This window comes from Oratosquilla oratoria, chromosome 26 (genome assembly GCF_046742065.1).
Source record: "Oratosquilla oratoria isolate Oo_2021 chromosome 26, ASM4674206v1, whole genome shotgun sequence".
In the NCBI taxonomy this organism is placed as follows: domain Eukaryota; kingdom Metazoa; phylum Arthropoda; class Malacostraca; order Stomatopoda; family Squillidae; genus Oratosquilla; species Oratosquilla oratoria.
In genome coordinates this window covers 4,725,869-4,741,108 of record NC_134802.1, presented here as the reverse complement: position 1 = coordinate 4,741,108, position 15,240 = coordinate 4,725,869, and the positions used below count along the sequence as shown (strand labels likewise).

Here is a 15,240-nt window from a genome sequence, read left to right as displayed (position 1 = left end):
ACACACACACACACACACACACACACACACACACACACACACACACACACACACACACACACACACACACACACACACACACACACACACACACACATATATATGTATATATATATACATACATATATATATATATATACATATATATATATATATATATATATATACACATATATATATATGATATAATGTAATATAATATATCTTTTATATGGAAAGTTGTTCCAAATTCCTCTACCTCTTCTGTTTGTGAAGCTTACGTAGATACATTCTTCTCTTCAAGGATGTCTGTAGAGGATCTGATTCTATTGTCTATAATCAGATTGGATCCGAATGCGTATGTAAGTATTCAGAAACCTTATCAATGGCGTGACCTAGATAACCTTTCTAAAAACGGACAAAAGAGATTTTATTATTATTATTATTATTATTATTATTATTATTATTATTATTATTATTATTATTATTATTATTATTATTATTATTATTATTATTATTATTATTATTATTATTATCATTATTATTATTATCATTATTATTATTATTATTATTATTATTATCATTATTATTATTATTTCTATTATTATTATTATTATTATTATTATTATTATTACTATTATTATAATTGTTATTATTATTGCTATTATTATTATTATTATTATTATCATTATTATTATTATTATGTTGACAAAAGTTTCATGCTTCATTCATAATAGCCATTACATCACTTATGTGCATATTGTACCATCATAACATCTAAACAAATGGCTGTTATATTTCAATTCATTTATTCAACTATAGGCCTGGAAAAGCTAAACTAACGGAAGGCGTCACCTTTCCCTTTTTAGTTGGGCAGATGAGCTTGTAAATTTTAGGTTCTTGTGCACTTCATGACTAAAGCATGAAAATTTCTACACTGTTTCAATAAACCATGATGTATATTTTCAGACGTGGAGGCATTTCAGATTTGAACTTTAGGACTAGGGAGAAAGTCATAAAATATCAGGCCGTAAAAAAAAAAAAAAAAAAAAAAAAAATATATATATATATATATATATATATATATATATATATATATATACACAAATATATATATATATATATATATATATATATATATATATATATATATATATATACATATATTCGTAAAAGTGGGAAGTGATTCATCTTTTATACATGTTGAAGTAAATTTGACCGCAGCTTGTGCTAGAATCAACTTGTTGATAGACTCAAGTTTTCTAATAAAATATCTCGGCTCATCCGGGAGGCCGAATAAAATACTACCGTCGTACGGTAGTATTTTATTCAGCCTCCCCGATGAGCCGAGATCTCTGATTAGAAAACTTGAGTCTATCACCAAGAAGTTGATTCTAGCCCAAGCTGCAGTAAAATTTAATTCAACATGTATATATATATATATATATATATATATATATATATATATATATATATATATATATATAATATGTTTTATGTTAGTGTTACGTTTGAGTTTTTTTTTTTGCTACTCTTGTTTTATGTTCACAGCCATGTAACTTATTTTATTTGTATTTTTGTAGTGCATTTTGTTTGATTGTAATTTAGTCGCTTGTTCTTGATACTTCATTACGGACATTTGGTCCACCTCCATTTGCTTCTCTGTCCTATTGTCTGATGTTTTTACGGTAGTGTCACGTATTGTTACTTTTGCTACGCTTGTTTTATGTTCACAGCCATGTCATTTTTTATTTGTATTTTATTTTTTTGGTACCAATATTTCATTTCTATTGTAATGTATTTATTATTGCAATGAGGTATGCTTTGTACATATGATTGGGAGGGTGAACCTTTCCCAGGTTTACCACTTCGACGATTTATAAGGAGTTCACACTCTTGTAACCATTATACCCCCTGAAGACGATTCCTGGACGGGAATCGAAACGTCGGGCAAATAAACCCCTCAATTGAGTCTGGCGTTTACAGTTTTCCAATATATACATATATATATATATATATATATATATATATATATATATATACAGTATATATATATCACTTTCTTTAAGCATAATGGCAGTGTACATGAATTATGTTGTATACTTCCATTCTTTTTACACATATATTACACAAATTATGTAAATAATGCTTTATGAAAGTAAAAACACACAAAAGATTTAAAACAAATGAAAATGTATGTATTTCACAAAAGGTAGATATACCATGAGCTGAATTTGGCTCAGCAATGTTGCTGTAACTTCCATGGCTTCTGATAAACTTGTGTCATTTGAGGCCTGCCTTCACGCACTTGCAACGTTAGTACATTCTTTCTTACAGCCATAGTGGATAAGTTCGTAACAGCTTTTTGATGCTTCTGGAAGGGTGGTCCACAGTGGCTGCCATCCCACTACTTCCCTTACGAGCCCCAGTCAGAAGGGCTTGGGAATTCAAGGTGAGGCACTAAAGCATTGTTCCATACGTTGGCCTGGTAGGTGGCCCGCTTTATATGTTGCTCTAGCGCAGCCTTTGTGGGTGGAATGTTCTCCAAGGTTCAAGTTTTCTGAGTAAAGAACTGTTTTCTTGCTTCATTCGCGTCCATTGTGTCGCTTATTCTGCTGTACATCAACACCACGAAGCGTTCTACCAGTGACACAGCTCACTAACATTACGTGACATTTGCATGAGATCATTGAAGGCCTCGGTCACTACAGGGAAGACTTTCATGTTTCATTCATAACAATTCTCCCGTACAGTTTTCTTTCCTCTTCCAGCAAATGCCGAGACCGTGTCACATTTTGTAAGTGCATGGAACACTGGAAGCGTGGCACAGGTATTTGAATTTAGTTTGTTGGCACTTTTATGAACTCCAATGTATCTGAAGTTGGTGTCTTTACCAAAAGCAATCCACAGTTCTTCTGGCTTAATTCTTCTAAACATGGCCTCAGCCAGTACAACATCAATGTCTACGGTATGTATAAGCACCTTTGAACTCTTCTTAACAGCCTCTGACACAAGCAGAAGCAAGCGTGTGTCTACTTCCTCTTGAGAACATGAAGTAAGGTTTGTCAGGTCACACTGGGCAGGACAACAGAGCATGTTCTTCTTGTCAGTTACATAGACTTCTTATCCATCAGCTACTGGAATGCAAGTGACTTGTTGTGAGAGGAATTTGAACAGTTCTGTTTTGTTCTCGTGAACGTGGAGGAAGTCATTTCAATGTTTTGGCATCGTAGTGGTTGGAATTGCCCGTCTCTGTCGGGCTGTGCCTTTCAGATTGCTTGGTTTGCAGGCATCTCAGATAATATAAAGACGGCTTGTTCTCTCAAGCCGGGATTTTGCATTAGGTACAAATATACTGCATAGTCCTGGAAGGTCTTTGATGTGCCAGGATTCAACATGAAGACCAAGATGGGTCTTCCCTCTAAGTGACAAGGCTGGTGGAGCTGCTTGGTTTTCGTGGCTGAAGACTTGAGCCACATCACTATTACGGGTTTGACAAGACACATACAGCCGTGCAAAGGGGGTGCAGTCACTTTTCAGTGCTTCAATTTGCATCTTCTGCTTTGACTGTGTCTTCACTGGTGGGCATCTGAAGAAAGACAGCTTATTCTTTGGCAGGATGACTGTGACTGGGTTCATTCGTTGTTCCAACCATTTTTCCACAAAAGTCTTGTGCTGTTCTGTATCCAAAGGCTCGACCATCCTCACTGTGTTTACAACTGACTCATCCATGATATCCTTGGAGTCAAGCACGAGGAGAGCCTGGCTTTCTTCAAGAAATGGGTTTCTTATCTCTTAAATCACTTTTGTGAGGGACCTGACATGCTTCAATCTTTTTTTATACTGCCACCATCCATCGTCGCAGCGCCGCAGGATTCTCTGTTAGTCCAACTGCTCCACCAGACCTTTTGATGGCTGCGTTGTTCTGTTCATGGTAGTGGTCTGTTGCCATTGCTGAGAAATCGTTACTTGTTTTATGCACAGCAAACTTCCCTGCTTTAAAATTTTCCAGGATTGTTGAGTGTTTCTCATGGAGTATCATTATGACGCGAACGTGTACTGAGGGCCACCTTGAGTAGTGAGTGTGGTCCAGAGTAAACACCCAGGGTAGGAACTGTGTAAGGGTTTCCACATAGAGCCGAAAGCCACCTTCTCGCTCTGATCTGATGGACAAGAGCAGGAGGATCTCAAGTGATAGGGTTTTTAGCCAATAGTCAAAATGCACACTTTCGCTGGTTCGCTGTAGGCACCAGTCTTCGAATGTTGGAATGGTTACTTCAGATTGCAGTGTTCATTGTAAGCTTGGTGGAATAGCTTGTGCAGGCTAGCAGCTGTGATTTGGTGGTGTTACGGGCGGCTGGTATGTGAAGATAGTTACGTATAACGGATAAATGCTTAAGAACCAGCTCACTTCTAGAAGCCACTGTAGGACTGAACTATCGGGTCAGGGCCTAGATAATTCGTAAGACTAGAAGTAAAGGTAACAAAGAAGATTCCAGGAAAGGAATATTAAACTAGCGATAAAACTAGTAAACGAAATTATTAATGGAAAATATTTACAGGCAATCAACACAAAAGAGAATGGGCAGTAGGGTCAATGGGACCGTTACATGATTATGGAAATTATCGTTCAAATAAGAAACACAAGATAAGTATGCAATATGGTACTATCTAAGTACAAAGAGATCAGGAACATGCATCAGAATAAGTAATAAGTACAAATATAAGTAAAGTAATGCAATGTATATCAGGCACGTAATGTAGGCAAAAAGGGTGATCACTTCACACCAATCGTCTCATGAATCTAAACCTTCTAGTTTTTATCAAGAGATCAATATGTGGGAATATGACAAGGAATGAGCGGTTTCAACCGCTTATATACCATTGGACCGGAAGCGGGATACTTCCGGTTAAGGGTGCGGGTGAGGAGGAGGGTAAGTTAACACGTCAACATGGGTAGTTTTAGGACCCTCGACTTGCTTGAACAATCTATTTATTTAGTAACTGTCAAATCTGTGCGCTCCGAACTATTCAGGATTTCGCTTGTCTGTTTGTTCTACAAGAGTGCGCACCTCTCCGCACGTAGGCAAGATTACATATAGTGGACGGGCGTTACTGCTTAACATTGTTACAATACATACATAGACAAGAAATATGAACATAGTTATGTAATACAAAGGAACACAATTCTATAACACATATGACGTAATATCTAATATTACGTTACACCTCCACCGTTTGGGAAAGCTTTTCACTTTCTGTTGAAAAGCTATGTTCTAGAAAGGACGTCGGCTAAAACATTAAAGACGCCTTTTATATGATGAATTGTTAGATCAAAGGGTTGGAGAAATAAACTCCAACGTGTAAGTCTCGGATTCTTGTTTTTCATAGTCTGTAGGAACTTTAAGGGGTTGTGATCCGAATATACTTGAATGGTAGTTGAGGAACCCAGGTAGACTTCGAAGTGGATAAGGGCCTGGACCAAAGCGAGCGTCTCCTTCTCGATTGTTGAGTAGTTCTTCTGCGCAGGGGACAGCTTCTTGCTGTAGTAGGCGATAGCGTGAAGAACTTCATTGTGTTCTTGCAAGAGGGCGGCACCGATACCGGTGTCGCTGGCGTCGACTTGCAGAAGAAAGGGTCGTTGGAAATCGGGTGCCCTTAGAACTGGTGCGTTAGTGAGAAGGGACTTCAGGTTTTTGAAGGCCGTCTCACAGGTAGGTGTCCACACGAAGTCGTGGTCTTTTCTCAACAGGTCAGTCAATGGTTCTGCTACATCTGAAAAATTTGGACAAAAACGGCGATAATAGCCACTCATTCCAAGGAATCGACGTACCTCTCTACGATTAGTGGGTGTTGGTACATCATTGATGGCTTCTATCTTGGCGTCTATTGGAAACACTTGGGAATTTCCAACTTTAAATCCCAAATAGGGGACCTGTGTATGTCCGAAATCACATTTGGACAAATTGATGGTAAGGTTTGCTTGGTCTGCTCTATAAAAGAAATTATTTAGATGTTCAATGTGTTCTGTCCAAGACTGACTAAATATTATCACATCATCTAGATAAGTTTTTACTCCTGGCAATCCTGCAACAAGATTACTTATCATTCTTTGGTAAGTGGCAGGGGCATTTTTAAGCCCAAATGGCATTGCTCTGAATTGGAACAATCCCTCTTCCGTAATGAAAGCGGTAATTTCTCTTGAGCGAGGGTGTACAGGGATTTGATAGTATCCCCTTAACATATCCAACTTGGATACATACTTGGCAGTTCCTAGACTGTCTATGATATCATCTATCCTAGGGATAGGAAAAGCATCGGCCTTAGTGTGGGCATTGATTTTCCTGTAGTCAATGCACAGGCGATAAGATTTGTCAGATTTAGGGACAAGAATGCAAGGAGATGCCCAAGGACTACTGGAGGGTTCAATTATTCCCTGTTGAAGCAGAGTGTTAATTTCTGCTTTTATGAAATCCTTCTTTTTTGGATTGACTCTATAAGGGGCTTGTTTGATAGATCTTGGCGAGTCTAGAATTATTTCGTGTTCTATCAAAGAAGTGAATCTTGGGGAATCTAGAAATAATTTTGGAAAACTTCTTAAGAGGAAAAGAATGTCTTTACCTTGTTTCTCAGATAAGTGTCCTACTTTTATCTGAAGATTTTGTAGTATCTGAGAGTTTTCCAAGGGAATCTCAGGAGGATTAGGCAGGTTATCAGGAGGCTCTTCCGATTCTATTGTGGTAGAGCTGCAAGCTGGAATTGGATCTCGGGAATGATAAGGTTTTAAGGTATTTATGTGACAGAGACGGGAACTCTTTCTTCTGTCTGGAGTTTTGATTATGTAGTTGAGATCACTGGCTCTGGACAAGACTTCATAGGGTCCTTTGTATTTAGCCTGCAATGGATCTCCTGGTATGGGAAGATAAAGTAACACTTGATCTCCTGGAGAGAAAGTTCTAAGTTTAGAATTTTTATCATACCGACCTTTCATTACTCGTTGAGCATTCGTCAAGTTCTCTCTTGCCAACTTCCAAGCTTCTAACAACTTCTCGGTGACCTGGGACACGTATTTCAAAGAAGGAACAGGTGGTTCTTCTTTCATCCATTGTTCATGAAGTATCTTTAGGGGACCACGGACTTCATGACCGAAGACTAATTCTGACGGGCTGAATCCAAGGCTTTCTTGAATTGTTGTTCGGGTGGCGAACAACAAAAAGGGGAGTCCGTCTTCCCAATTTCGAGTGTTCTCAGCACAGAAGATTCTTAACATTGTCTTGAGCGTTTGGTGAAAGCGCTCTAGAGCACCTTGTGATTGAGGATGATAGGCGGAGGAAGTTACATGATTTATACCTAGTGTTACAAGAGTTTCTCTAAACTTGTTGGAAAGAAAATTACTTCCTTGATCACTTTGAATGTTCTTGGGAAATCCTACCATAGTGAAATATTTCAACATTTCTCTGATTATGTTTTGAGCTTTAATATTTTTCAAAGGAATTGCTTCTGGAAAACGAGTGCTCATACACATGATTGTGAGAATGTACTGATTTCCTTTACTTGAAGGAGGTAAAGGTCCTACACAGTCATTAAGAACTTTTTTAAATGGCTCTTCCATTACAGGAATGGGATGGAGTGGAGCTTCTACAATTTTCTGGTTGGGCTTACCTACAAGTTGACATGTATGACATGTTTTACAATATTGGGCAACATCTTTGACAACCGTGGGCCAATGGAAATGTTGGGTTATGTTGAACAAGGTCTTTCTTACCCCTAAGTGACCTGCTAAGGGAGTATCATGAGCCAATCTTAGAACATTATTCCTGAAACCAAGAGGGAGGACTATTTGATTCCTTACTTGCCATGGCTGGTCAGCGGTTGCGGTGGATGCTCTCCATTTTCGCATTAGGACTCCGTTTTCTATATAGAAACCTCGTGACATATTTTCAACTTCTTCTGGAGATGAAACAATCTCGTACAAATTTTTAAGAGAATTATCTGACTTCTGTTCTTTGATTAATTCTGCTCTAGATAGAGAAACTGGTGAAGAAGAAGATGGGTCAGTTTGGGAGAATAGGGATTCTAAATTATAAGTCTCTTCTTCAGATTTCTTGTACTGAGATCTGGTTACAGCACAAGCGGGAAACAACTGTAAGTTATCTGAAGGTTCTATTGAGGTCTTAGGGTTATTTGTTATTAAGGGAGAAATGACTTTGCTTCCAGCGATGTCATTGGCCAACAATAAGGATATTCCTACTATGGGAAGAGAGTCTACTACTGCTACTTTAACCATTCCGGTTGTTAAATCAGACCGCAAGAAAACATTATGTAATGGACATTTTACAATTCCTCCAACTCCTTCTATCAATATATCATAACCTGTATATGACTCACCCAGATTCTGCAAGACAGAATTTAAAATCAGACTTTGCTTTGCTCCTGTGTCTCGGAGTATGGAAATAGGATATTGTTGTGAACTACTACTATGAGATATAGTTCCTGAAGATACAAATGGTTTGAAACAAGGATCATGATCTGATGAAGGGGGTTCTACATTACTTGACAATACCGGCTTCTTTGGTAGTGTATCCTGAATAGAGGATTTTGAATCATCTGATTTTATATTACTTACAAGAGTTGGTGTCTTATTGGAGAATGAGGGTGTCAGTCTCTTTCTGCAATTAGAAATGTGATGGCCAACCTGTTTACAATATGAACAAGTTACAGGGGGATTAGTCTTAAACCTTTCCATTCTTTGCCAAGGTTGGTTCGGAGGATATTGATTGAAATCAGACCTGTAACTGAAATGTGATGGGCTAGACTGATTTTCAAAGTGTTTCTTTGGGGACCAAGGATCAGAGTATTTTGTTGAATCTGGAATATGTGACTTTGACTTTTGGGATTCCATTTGTCTTGACTTAGGTTTATGATTTAGTGTGAACTCATCAGCCAATACAGCAGCTTTAGTTAAAGTTTCGGGAACATGATCATCTATAAAAATCCTAAGATCTGTCTCTAAGGTATTCTTAAACTGCTCCAATAAAATCAACTGTTTAAGTCTATCTAAGGTGTCCGTTTCACTAGCCAAACACCACCTATTGAATAACCTCTCTTGTTGAGCCGCATATTCTACGTATGTTAACTGAGGTGTCTTCCTATAATTACGGAATTTCTGTCTATAGGCCTCTGGTATTAGTTCATAAGCTTTTAAAATACAAGCTTTCATATTTTCATACTCGCTTTCTGCTTCTGAAAGAGAAGTATAAATTTGCTGAGCCTTACCCTTAAATTGTGTTTGAATGATTAATGGCCAATTTTCTTTAGGGATTTGTAACTGTTGCGCCAATTTTTCCCACTGAAGAAAGAAAATTTCTGGCTCTCCTTCTGAAAATTGGGGTAGAAGTTTTACATACTTTGAAATATCTATATGACCTTCCTGAACTACGGGTTGTCTATCAACAATCCTAGCTTCTACTTCTGCCTTCTTTAATTCTAACTCTGCCAATTTGACTTTAGTTTCTCCTTCTCTAGCTCTAAATTCTGCCTCAATTTGCATTTGTTTCAGTTTAGTTTCCTCCTCTTTAGCTGCTTGTTTCGCTTTAGCTTCCTCTTCTCTAGCTCTAAATTCTGCCTCAATTTGCATTTGTTTCAGTTTAGTTTCCTCCTCTTTAGCTACTTGTTTCGCTTTAGCTTCCTCTTCTCTAGCTCTAAATTCTGCCTCAATTTGCATTTGTTTCAGTTTAGCTTCCTCCTCAATTTCTACTCTCCTGACCTTTAATTCAATCTCCTTAATCTTAAGTTCGGTTAGTCGTGCCTCTATTTCTAACCTATTTGAAGGAATTTGTATAGCTGTAATCTCTTCTGGAGATAAGATCTCATCTTCGATCAGATTTTCAACGAGTTCCTGAAGTATTTTTTTCTTTCGCAAACTTGTATCAATGTCTACTCCAAAGTGCTTGCCTATTTCTATCAAAGTGTCTTTAGTTTGTTTCTTTAAGAAACTTACCTTGGGATTTTGAACGAATTCTTGAACTATATCATCCATCTCTATAAGAATGTGTTAAATACCTGATCCAATATCCTTGGCAAGGGTCGCCACTTTGTTACGGGCGGCTGGTATGTGAAGATACGTTACGTATAACGGATAAATGCTTAAGAACCAGCTCACTTCTAGAAGCCACTGTAGGACTGAACTATCGGGTCAGGGCCTAGATAATTCGTAAGACTAGAAGTAAAGGTAACAAAGAAGATTCCAGGAAAGGAATATTAAACTAGCGATAAAACTAGTAAACGAAATTATTAATGGAAAATATTTACAGGCAATCAACACAAAAGAGAATGGGCAGTAGGGTCAATGGGACCGTTACATGATTATGGAAATTATCGTTCAAATAAGAAACACAAGATAAGTATGCAATATGGTACTATCTAAGTACAAAGAGATCAGGAACATGCATCAGAATAAGTAATAAGTACAAATATAAGTAAAGTAATGCAATGTATATCAGACACGTAATGTAGGCAAAAAGGGTGATCACTTCACACCAATCGTCTCATGAATCTAAACCTTCTAGTTTTTATCAAGAGATCAATATGTGGGAATATGACAAGGAATGAGCGGTTTCAACCGCTTATATACCATTGGACCGGAAGCGGGATACTTCCGGTTAAGGGTGCGGGTGAGGAGGAGGGTAAGTTAACACGTCAACATGGGTAGTTTTAGGACCCTCGACTTGCTTGAACAATCTATTTATTTAGTAACTGTCAAATCTGTGCGCTCCGAACTATTCAGGATTTCGCTTGTCTGTTTGTTCTACAAGAGTGCGCACCTCTCCGCACGTAGGCAAGATTACATATAGTGGACGGGCGTTACTGCTTAACATTGTTACAATACATACATAGACAAGAAATATGAACATAGTTATGTAATACAAAGGAACACAATTCTATAACACATATGACGTAATATCTAATATTACGTTACAGTGGTCATGGCTGCTTTTGGTCACATGGCTGGCATGGATGAAAAATCCTGCAGTGCAGGGGTTTGCAATCTCAACCTGTACCAGAGCATTTGTTCATCCACTGTCTTCAATTTAATATCCCAGGAGTTGCAAGAACACATAATCATTTACAGTGCATCATATTTTGTTCTTTTTAATCTTATTAACTGGTTTCAACTATTGTGTGATATCGTGTGATATTATCATATGTTATATATCTTCATTATAAATGATCAATTCATATAATGCCATTTCTATGTGCAGTCCACCAAACATGATCACAAAATGGTCCAATTCATGGGTGTCTGTCCATGTCCACTGGATCTCCTTGGTTAATACGAAAAGAGGTAGGTCTACAGTAAGAACAGGCACCTGCTCAGGGTTCAGACGGTCAACTGATGCTCTGATGACGTCCATTGAATGTCTAACCATGACAACAGAGTGTTCATTGTAGAGAAACAAAGGCAACAGTGCACTAATGGCCGCAGGTGGGATCACTGCTGGATGTCGGCATGGTAGGCAGACCACGATACCCAGCTCGTCTTGTTCGTCTCCTGCACCTGTAGATCTATCACTGCCTTCAGCCACTCATACTCTTAATCTCTCTCTCTCTCTCTCTCTCTCTCTCTCTCTCTCTCTCTCTCTCTCTCTCTCTCTCTCTCTCTCTCTTTCTCCCTCTCTTTTTTTTTCCATCTGGAAATCAAGGGGTCTGAGTGGCCCATTTACTAGAGTGGCTGTGAATTGCTTTGTTTGCAGAGTAACTGGGACCACACTGGTGTATAGATGAGGCAGAGGGCAGATCGGTTTGGTAGGCGGTGTGCACTGGTTAATGGCGAACACACCTCGGTCGGTACCTGTACATTAATATGTATCTCATTTTGACATAAATAGCAATATCATATAGATATGCGTAATTATAATAAAATGGGGCAACAACAGAAATAAACTATCTTGATGTCAGTGACCGCACAGGGTCACCAGAGGTCAGATAAAGATTGCCTTCATGTCTAAAATAAAATAAAATAAAACCTTTGGGTATGTCAGTTTTAATGTGAGCCTTTCATGCTTTAGTCATAAAGTGCACAATTTGTTGGCCTATCTGCCCCACTGTTTGTGTTAAGATAGGCAGGGCCAGAGGGAGACGGGGCCCCACTAGTGTTGCTCCTTTTCTGTGCATTACAATCAGTTATACAATTGCACAGGTCAGGTCAGGGATATATCTGTTAATGGTACCATGTAACCCATTACTACCTGCCATTGGCCCACTGCTTCCGGTCATACCCATTCATGGGAAAGGGTTCAGGAATAAACCTCGAGGAAAAACCAGGAATTGTTTAACAATGTCGCCCTGGTAACTCCTGCGACGGCGTTGGTATCCAAACTGTAACAGCCTTGCAGCGACGTGGATCGGGGGTCCTGTAGCCTGGGTGATTGCTAGTCCTCCATATCATCTTACCCTGGCTTAACATAACACACACACACACACATACATACATACACACACACACACACACACACACACACACACACACACACACACACACACACACACACACACGCACACACACACACACACACACGCACGCACGCACACACACACACACACACACACACACACACACACACACACACACACACACACACACACACACACACACACACACACACACACACACACACACATACTGTACACACACAGAGCTTTCCCCACAGAGTAATAGACATTTGGAATTTTGGAACAAGTTAGATGAGAAAGTGGTGTGTGCAAAAACAATACATGAATTTAAAAACAGTCAAGATAAAATGAGATATGAAGACGGGATACCACGAGCATAGCTCCCCTTTCTGTAAAATTCAACTATGTAAATACAACTAGGTAAATACACACACACACACATACACACACACACACACACACACACACACACACACACACACACACACACACACACACACACACACACACACACACACACACACACACACACACACACACACACACCAACACTCTCAAAACTATCATATGACAAGAGACTAGCAAAACTTGAGCTACAGACACTAGAGCAAAGAAGAGAGAGAGGAGATTTGATAGCTATTTACAGAATCATGAAAGACATAGAAATTATTGATAGAGAGGATCTAATATAATGGGATGATAGAAATACAAGAGGACACGGAAAGAAAATCAAGAAAGACAGCTATAGAAGAGATCTGAAAAAGAACAGCTTTCCTCACAGAGTAATAGACAGTTGGAACAAGTTAGATGAGAAAGTGGTGTGTGCAAAAACAATACATGAATTTAAAAATAGTTTAGATAAAATTAAATATGAAGACGGGATATCACGAGCATAGCTCCCCTTCCCGTAAAATACATACATACATACATACATATACCAAGGCTTTTCCCCCTTACAAGGGAGGTAGCCAAAAAGGGAAAGGCATAAAATCATTTCCACCCATTCCATCCCTGAATACACTCCACACCCCTCCACCCTCCCTCTTATCTGAGCATCTCTTGGATGACGGGTCATCCCTGCACCTTGTCCACTGCCCTGGGTCAGAAGCAGTGTCGCAAGACACAGCACATCCACAGTAAGGCCGCTTCATTAAATCGGCGACTCCCCCTCTCCGTCCCCCCCATTGCATAAAAGGAGAGGACGGGGAGAAATGCCTTCGGGCTGCGTCAAATTTTGCTCACACATACTACCTCACCCCCCATCCCCCCGCCCATTCCACCTCATGCAATCACAACATCATCCATATACAACCATTCTCCATTCACCCCTGTCTTCTGTCCTCTCCCGTCCTTCCTCAACAGACATTCCCCTCTTCCCCAAAGCCCCCTTCACCCCATCCATCCACTTCATCCTAGGACGTCCCCTCATGTTCACTCCCTCCACATCTGCCTTCCATACCTCTTTTACTAGTCTTTCTTCACTCATTCTTTCCATGTGTCCAAACCATCCTAATACTCTTTCATCAACCCTATCTCCCAGCTCCTTTTCCACTCCTGTTCTCCTCCTCACCTCCTCATTTCTCATTCTATCTAGCCTAGTAACCCCCATCATACTTCTCAGACACCTCATCTCAAACACATTCAAACTCCTTCTCTCTTCCTCTCTTATGTTCCATGTTTCTGCCCCATACAGTGCTGTTGGCACAATCACTCCTTCATACAGTCTCCTCTTAGCATCCATTTCCAAATGTCTATTCCTCATTACACTCTTTAATCCACCAAGGCATTTACTCGCTTCTCTCAATCTACATTCTACCTCCACCTTCACTCCACCTTTTCCTGTCACATTTGCACCCAAGTATCTAAAACTATCCACTTCCTCCAGTCGCTCTCCCTTAATGCTCACTTCGAGACTACTGCCACTTTCACCCCTTGTACATCTCATCACCTTACTTTTACCCACATTAATCTTTTGCTTTCTTCTATCGTAAAGTACAACTAGGTAAATACAACTAGGTAAATACACACACCCACACACCACGAGCATAGCTCCCCTTCCCGCAAAATACAACTAGGTAAATACACACACACACACACACACACACACACACACACACACACACACACACACACACACACACACACACACACACACACACACACACACACACACACACACACACACACACACACGACTTGATGACGCAATGGTATCGATCGTAACTGCTGTCACAGCGGTCCGGGTTCGAATCACGCCCAGGGCTGAAATAATTTCAGTATCGCTGCGCTGCGAGTCGTTACTTCAACTCTCGTGGGCGAGGAGTTGGGTGTGTGTGTGCGTGTAAGGTCACATTATTACCCATAGATCGGTCATACGAACTCAGCTCTCGCCCGGGAGATTAATGGCTGTCGATGGCGAGTCCAACGCGTGATCCGAGACCATGGGGAATCACACACAGGCGAACCTCCAGACTAACATAAATTTTGAGCTCCCGAGAAACACTTTAAAAGTGGAACGTCTCAACAGTGTTACATTAGCAGAATACCTAGATTTTGTTAAATGATTAGGGGAGTGCTCGTAGATACCCGAGATGGTTAGATTAACGCGTAAATACTGAGTATTGAAGTAAAATGGAGGACAATGATGACAGACGAGAGAAGCCCCATGGCGGCGGAGGATCGAATCGAACGTAAAAACGTACCCAGAGCCTATCGATGCAAAAGCGAAGCATAATGTAAATATGAGTTTCGTAGCACCTCTGGGTACGAATATATATATATATATATATATATATATATATATATATA

General features: G+C 39.5%; 1 protein-coding gene across 2 annotated transcripts in view; it reads left to right on the top strand.

The window, feature by feature from the left end:
- The window catches only part of LOC143039367 (EF-hand domain-containing protein D1-like), a 235,433-nt gene that overhangs the window by 145,419 nt on the left and 74,774 nt on the right, over nucleotides 1–15,240 (top strand). Inside the window, exon 2 of one of the 2 annotated variants that reach the window (XM_076209273.1) lies at nucleotides 284–341. The exons of the other annotated variant lie outside the window; for it this stretch is intronic. Within the exon in view, the coding sequence (XP_076065388.1) occupies nucleotides 285–341 (57 nt within the window). The 5' untranslated portion in view covers nucleotide 284. The remainder of the gene's footprint in view (nucleotides 1–283; nucleotides 342–15,240) is intronic. 2 annotated transcript variants of the gene reach the window in all.